Genomic DNA, 7,696 nt, shown 5'->3' with positions numbered 1-7,696 from the left:
CAATAAATATGAACCACTACTTAATATGTACTAGAGAGTTTGAGCATGTTCCCATTAAGCACTATTGACCAAATACATGGTAACATGTTTGACATCTTGTTGACATGAAATAATTTTAATATTTCATTTTTTTTATATAATTATTCTAAATAGTAAAACTACTGATATAATCATTCTAAATAGTAAAACTACTAAATACTTAACAAAATGTCACGATGATAGACTGCGATAGACATTTATCAGTAGACAATAAATATCTATCATAGTCTATCACAACCTATCACTGATAGATAGTGACATTTTGCTATATTTTATAAATAAGTTAATTCATTTTTTTTAATTTGAAAAGCCATTTTTTCTTTATCGAGCTCAAAATGCTTCTGTCAAGGTTACTGGCTACGTTGTCAAATCTAATGTCATAGAAAGTAAAGTGTTTATTAGATATACACTTAAATGTTGTGATATGAACTATAAACTTTAGTTTAGTGCTTAATAAGTTCATAAATTTTATGTGCTCTGAAAAAATTCTTGAATTTACATTTATAGGTCAAACACGTGATTAAAAGTTCAATTCGGTGAAATTGAAAGTTTAAGATGAAAATAGATACTTTGCTAAGACTTGTTTTTTTCTTTTTATTTTTAATATTTCTTTGCAAGTTAAGAGACACCGAAGATAGAGTTACTTTAATAACTAAATATTTACAAGATTGAAAAAGATAATAATCTATTTAATTATTTCTACATTAAAATGAATTGATGAATATATGGCCTACAAAACCATTACTTCCTGAATAACTTTCGAAGTTTTGAAGTCGAGACATGTCCTACGGAAATTGACTACCTAATTTTGGATCCATTATCAACCACTAAAGGAAACACTCTCAAAGCAAAATAACATAATGCATTGAAAAAAATTTATACACAAGTTAACAAAAATCTCCATTCAAGATTAGAGAGTTGACACAAAGTTAAAATGATTCTCCAACCTTGTCCTTTTGACATACTAAAGATGAAAGGTATCAAACAAGCCATTAACCTCTACTTTTACAGACAGGCAATGAAGATCAATGCTCAATCTTCAATTTTTCATCGTCAAAAACTCATGACACTTCCTGTATATAAGATTTGCTGATACCTTCTTGTGCTAGACAAACAATTTACGTACCTTCTTGACTCCAGAACCCTCAAGAAATACCCCATTCAAATTCACATATCTAGAACTTTTAGAGATGCTAGACTGCAGGTGTTTTTGTTAGACTGCTTTTTGTATTTCCTGCAGCCTGTCCAGCAGAATTCCTCGTATTAGCCATCTCACTTGCTACGATAGATTTTTTTACCTGCCAGAGGAAAACAGAGAAAAAAATTGGATTTGACATTGAATGAACCGTAACATTCTCTTGGTGCTGCATCATGTTGCGAAAGTTCCATAAATAATAGAGAGGGGGCACTCACTGCTGCAAGACGTTCTCTGTGAGTATCATTTGTAAGCTGCAAAATTTGCATATAAATTCTATGAGGAAAGAAAGTTCATATTCTTTAAGGCTCGGGCACCATTTATAAGAAGAAAGTTATTAAGCACAACTGCAACTACAGATAATAGCCACCAATTATATATGTACCGGTTTTCTGAATATCTTAATCTCGTCACTACCAAATCCCGGAAGGGTTAGATTCCAGTTTTTTTCTGCATCGAAGTAGAAGAGAGAGTCAATAATAAGAAAACATTCTATCTGCAAGGTTTAAGGCATAAACGTAGCTATTGGTTGTTGTAATAACCAACCAAGATGTAGAAGGATGTCTTTTGCTTCCAATGTAGTTGATTTGCGATGCTTTGCTAATGAGCAACCAAACGTTGTAATCTGCACAAACAATAAGGAAGTATTAATTAATTACAAACATAGCAAAATAAACTGAGGATGAGGTGAAACAATCACATCATAAAGTAATATAATATAGAAAAGTTGATAGCAACTTTGGCCAATGCTAACTGATCATAATTGAAAACGCATCAGAAAGATTTCACCATCTAAAGACTACCCCATTTATCTAAAGAATTCTAACTCTAACCAGAACATCATAAATATTTTTGCACTGGTCTTAAAAAATTATCTTAATTTTTCACAACTAAATGGTTCAACGAAATCCAAATTGAGTGTTTCCAAAATAGTCTCTATCTTTCAGACTCGCCCTCAATAGATGTCCCAGCAAAAGGGAGAATAGATATCTCTTGAAAAAATCCTAATGAACATCAAACTCAAAAAGAAGCTTGCATCATTGTTAACAAAGCATCTCCAAGTACAGTTGCATCATCCTCCTACACTAACAAGGTTGCTACTCTGTTAGGAATAATATTCATAGGCACACTTTAATCTTTAGTATAGGTACCAAAATGGTATTTTTTTTCGTAAGAATCTTTTGGTAAGAAATTAAATGAATCTTTAATACAGTATTTTAACCTTCAAAGAACATTTTACAAGCATCTCATTAATCTTTCATAGAATGATTTCCAATGCATCCATTCTTGTTCCTTCCCCTTTATGATATCCAGTTCACTTCCTCGTTAGGTAAATGATACCTTAAAGAGTGAAAAAAATCAAAATCTAATCCAACAGAAAGATTTAGGAAAAACAATATTGAAAATGACAAAATATTCAAATGAACATGAATAATGTTAAAATTAACTACTCACTGACTCAACAAACTCTTCTGCTAGATCAACGAGTATATCTTCCACTTCAGGATCCAATCTCTCAGATGGATCAATCTGCACAAAAGGACGGAAGGAAAAAAAACCATAAAAGAGAAGTAAAATAAGGGACTGAGACCCAACACCAAAATTAACGGCTAAATAGATCTGCATGAAATAGATTAATAGCACATCCAACTTCAGATTATTGTCACGACAACTTGACAAGAAAAGAAAGGGAAGATATTAAAGAAAGGGCAGAAATTTGATCGAAGCATTTGTCCATATCTTCAAGTACAATATGCTGACTCTCCTATATGTTCGTCAACTAATGGAACCAACTTTTGTAAGACAATCTGTTTTCCAAATCCAACCTATTGTGAAGGTGAATGTCTACAATAACAAAATAAAAGTACAAAAAGAGTGGGCCGATGGCTAATAAAAGAATCTGCCATAAAGTGCTAAAAAAATTTTGAGCAGGATAATGGGCTAAAATAATAAGAATAACTGTCTCAATCAAGTCATACCACTCAAATTGTTCTAAGTTTAGCTCGCATAATCTTCTGATTTCAGAATAAGAAAATATATAAAGTCAAAACGAGTCCAGCTAAGAACTAACTTGGTTAACCAATTTGCCAATACTTCTTTTGCTGAGAATTCTACTACAGGGTTCTTCCGTCTCTGCAGTTATAGCTCTGCTCTGGGTCATTGTCTGTGTATTATTAGTTTGTGAAGGTGCAAGAGGAGAAGGCTTCTGGTTTGCTGGTCCCTGAGCTCTTGCGGCCTGCTGTTGATGTGGTAACCCTTGTGGACTCCTTGACGATTGAAATTGTTGTGCAAAATGCTCCTGCGGCTGATGTGAATGAGCAGGTTGTTGCTGAGGAGCTGATGAAATTTGCTGCTGCTGAGGAGCTGGAGTTAAGGGATGGTTCTGTTGTTGAGGGATATGTGACCTTTGCTGCATAGCAGGTGAGTTTACCTGCGGTCTATATGAAGGTGTTGGAAGTGGTGGTTTTCCTTGTGAGCTAGATGGCAACCATGGCTGGTTGGAGGGTTGCATACCTTGTGACGTATTTGGCAATGAAGAACTTGGAGAACTAGTTGATGGTACCCTCAAGAGACCATGGCCTTGGAAACTCTGAAATTTGGGAAAGTTAACAAATTATAGTACGAAAAGGAGAAAGTTTAATAAAATAAAGTTCTCCCTCTCCATAGACAATTCATTTGGACACAGATGGTAGGAAGAAGAAAATGTACTTGAATGTAAAAGCTTAACAAACACATCGAAGATATATACCACCATTATGCACATTGATACAAAAAGGACATTTTCCCAACTAAACTACATGCAACATAATCTCTCACCTAACCAAATGAGAAGTCCACTCTCTTCAACAACTGCCGTTTCTTCCCACAGAATATGAATAAATTAATAGGCCGTGAGTTGTTTATAGCATGCAAAAGCAACTGCCTGTCACAATTTCTAATATGAAGATTTCCAAGATCTTAAAGAATCAAGAAATGAGCACAAAATAATAGTGGATTGAGACAACCCACAACATCCCAAAATGGATAAATATTTTGTTTGTTACTAGGGACGTCAAAATATGCATTTGATTGCAGCTACATTTAACCAAACATGTGGATCCAAACAGAATATTAATAATCAATAATCAATTTTCAGCAAGATAGTAGTGACTAACTTGGGAAGCTGAGTTTGGGGTAGATGGTGGCCTGAGAGAAGATTGCACAGGTCTCTGCAACATTTGAGGACTAGAACCACTTGATCCCAACATTCCCAATCCCTGCATTCCTTGCATAGGAGGTCTCACCTACGTGTTCCAAGCACCCATCAAATAAAGTAGTAGACAATTAATCCAACCATAGACAAGTACGATGTAATTAATAAACTAAGCATATAAAATGCTACAAAAAGTTGATACCAAGTCATCTGAATCACTATTTTTTAAAACTGGTCAAAGATGATGGAAAGGAAAGGAAAGGAGAGGAAAGAAAAAGAAAAGAAAATTTTGTTATAAATTCTGTTTACCTACTCATACCTCGATTGTAAGATTAGTTTACCAGAAAACTAATTCAAAGGGAAATTTCCTGTCTCTTGATTTACTTGTATCCTTCAACGGCAGTATTTTAAACCAAAAAAACTAAATGTTCACATTTTAAATAAAATTACTTTTTTTTTATAAGAAACAATGACATACAATGAAAATAGGAAGAAATAAAAGGGCTATAAAACTTGTTAAAGGAGATTAGGAACCCCCCTGAAGACCAAAGGGTTACAAATTGGAGGCCCAAGTGGAAAGTGTATATATGCACAAAGTCATAATTACAAAAATAATTTGAAATGGAACACCATTTAGCTGCAAAGACTTGATTAGAATCCCAAATCTCCTCCAGACTCATGGACTTCTCTTTGAAGTCCCTCTAAATTCTCATTTGGCAAATCTCAAATTCCTGTCTCAACACTAGGGGCAGGTTACAGAAACGTTGCCCATGGATCAACCTATCTCCCTCCTGGTGCAGCCTTTGCCAATCAAAAATTGAAACTATCCAACATGTCTTCTTTAATTGCCCCACATCTAGAGGGATTTGGTCATAATTTTTTACAGCCTTCAACTGGTATGTTGCTTGCCCAAATGACACACAGAGTTGGCTTCATTTATTGATTTGTTGGACACCTTTCAAAGCCGACAAAGAACACTCGTGGCACTGCATTATTTGTACTGTTTTGTGGAAGATATGGGAAGAAAGGAATGAAAGAATCTTCCGGGATAAGAACAAGACGACTAAGAACATTATCAATAATATCATTCATAAAGGTTTCTTTTTTGGGGGGGCAAAGATATACCAGCTATGCATAGCCATAATATTTCTTTCCTTATTCAATTTGGAAACATATTTTGCATAGCCTTTGATTGGGTCCCTTTTGTATACCCTTTGACTGGGCTCCTCATGTACCTTTGGATATATTTTGATATTTCATTCAATCAATGAAATTGTTTCTTATCCCCAAAAAACAAGAAGACCCTCTAATTTCTCTCAAACCAAATCCTCCATAACATAGCCATGAAAGCATTTGTCCACATCCCAACCGAATGACAGCCTCACTAATGGAGTTTGGGAGGCACCATTGCAAACCAATAATCTGAAAAGACCTTGCCCCAAAGGCTTCGAGCAATGGAAAAAGAGATGCTCGTGGCTTTCCATTTACACATAACACACCAGCTGGGCACTAGGCATAACTTTGGATTCTTCCTTTGAATCAAATAATTAATGTTTAGTTTTTCTAGTAGGCATATCCAAAGGAAAACTGTTATTTTACCTTCTTAGTGTTGCCTTCCATATGATGTCTTTTTTCTTTATAAGAAACAAATTTCATTGATGTATGAAATTTACAAAATAAGAACTTTCCATATGATGTCAATCTGAATTGGATCACAAAGGCAACAGTCATTAACGTTACCAAGAGCTAGAGTCGGCAACTTAACAGAAAACCTGCCACTTTGATGGAGGGACCAACTTGGTAATCTTCCCTCGTCAAAAGGCTAATGGCTCCACAAGAATGGGAAGGATCTGTTCATTCCCTGCACTTTACCTTTGTAGGATTTCTCCTAAACTGCAAATCCCGAGACTTTGAATCTCCAGACCAGTTTTGCCCCACTATATAGTTACTTTTATAGCCACTACTGACACTGACTAGTCAGTTCAGATTTATTCTATTACAATTTTTAACGTAATGTCTCTAAAAAAAAATTGCGGGAATGATATATATCTTGATTTCAAAAAATTCAAGTGATAAAATTGTTATGAAAAGTTAATTTAAGGCTTAAAATTAACAACTCTAACTTAATAATATACTAATTTCGCGCTATCAAATTAAATGGCACATACCTTGTCCTTGAATTCCAACCAATTTACCTCAAACAATAATTAACTTATCATTCATATTTAACAAAATAGATGATATTCCTAAATTGTTGTTTTATCCCTCTTCTTGTTACTTCCTTAACAAGACATTTCCTTTAACTATCACTAAATTTAGGTGGGCAAATCATGAAAATAAAAAGTTGCTAGCAGACTTGCAGTGTACAATCAAAAGAGGCTATAAGTCTATAACTATAGTTCTTCAAGTCTATTTCTACGGTCATTATATATGTAAGAAGCTGAAGAAAAGCACACCTGGGAAGGGTTAACATTAGAAGGCCCGTCCGATATGCTGACGCCACCTCGGCCCAACCCACCAAAATGCTGGCCATAAGATGCAGAAAACGGGGCAGGCTGAGGAGAGGGACTCGGCTGGTGAGCTGGAACCCCAATGGCGACACCGCCCCTTTGGGCTGGAGAAGAAGCAGAAACAGGGCGAGGTGTAGGAACGCTAGATGAAGCAGAAGGCGAAGGAGAAGAAAAATGAGAGAAATGCGAGGGCGGTTGCCAAGTTCCAGACAATGAGGCGGAAGGCCTAGAGATTTGCTGTGAAGGGGGAAGAGATTGTTGTTGTTGTGAAGGCTGGTTGGGTAGAGGAGTTGAGGCCTTGGAATTGGGGTTCTGATTTTGAAATGAACTCGGGTTGATATTAGGGTTCGCATTTGGGGACGATTGCGGTGGAACTACGACGGAAGTTGTGGCGGAGGGGACTGTTGAAGCCGGAGGTATATGAGGAGAAGAAGCAGCCGGAGGTTCGGACGGCGACTGTGATGAAGAATCCATTGAAGTGGAAATCGAAGGTCAAATTCTGCCCCCTAACTAGAAGTTACTGCCAATTTTTTCGCAACAGTTTATGAGATTTTATAAGAGAAGTGGAAAATTAGACCATTGAAAAATGCCCTCTACGTTTTACGAAAATGCCCTTTAATGATGGATGAATCGAGATTGAAAACACGTTCATCTCGTCATCCCATAAGAATTTTCTTTTCTGTCCCTACCCGAGGCTTTATTTCCAAATATCTTATAATTTTATTTGAAGTATTTTATTCCAAATCAAAATTGAATCTA

General features: G+C 35.7%; 1 protein-coding gene across 2 annotated transcripts; it reads right to left on the bottom strand.

Moving 5' to 3' along the window:
- Nucleotides 1–892: 892 nt before the first annotated feature.
- Nucleotides 893–7,475, bottom strand: LOC120074112 (transcription initiation factor TFIID subunit 12). Of its 2 annotated transcripts, XM_039027131.1 has the most exons (8): nucleotides 6,884–7,475; nucleotides 4,390–4,518; nucleotides 3,306–3,824; nucleotides 2,690–2,764; nucleotides 1,781–1,859; nucleotides 1,620–1,684; nucleotides 1,453–1,488; nucleotides 893–1,337 (listed from the first exon to the last, which is right to left on the bottom strand). In XM_039027131.1, exons 1-8 carry the CDS (start codon nucleotides 7,409–7,411, stop codon nucleotides 1,233–1,235), a joined length of 1,536 nt encoding a protein of 511 aa, XP_038883059.1. In that variant the 5' UTR covers nucleotides 7,412–7,475; the 3' UTR covers nucleotides 893–1,232. The 2 variants fall into 2 exon arrangements, 1 of the variants encoding a protein (XP_038883059.1); XR_005480894.1 differs by lacking the exons at nucleotides 893–1,337; nucleotides 1,453–1,488; nucleotides 1,620–1,684 and adding an exon at nucleotides 2,457–2,575.
- Between the last annotated feature and the right edge of the window lie 221 nt (nucleotides 7,476–7,696).

The sequence above is a fragment of the Benincasa hispida genome, chromosome 3 (genome assembly GCF_009727055.1).
Source record: "Benincasa hispida cultivar B227 chromosome 3, ASM972705v1, whole genome shotgun sequence".
In the NCBI taxonomy this organism is placed as follows: domain Eukaryota; kingdom Viridiplantae; phylum Streptophyta; class Magnoliopsida; order Cucurbitales; family Cucurbitaceae; genus Benincasa; species Benincasa hispida.
Note: the sequence above shows the minus strand (reverse complement) of the source record. Positions and strands in the feature narration are given on the sequence as shown.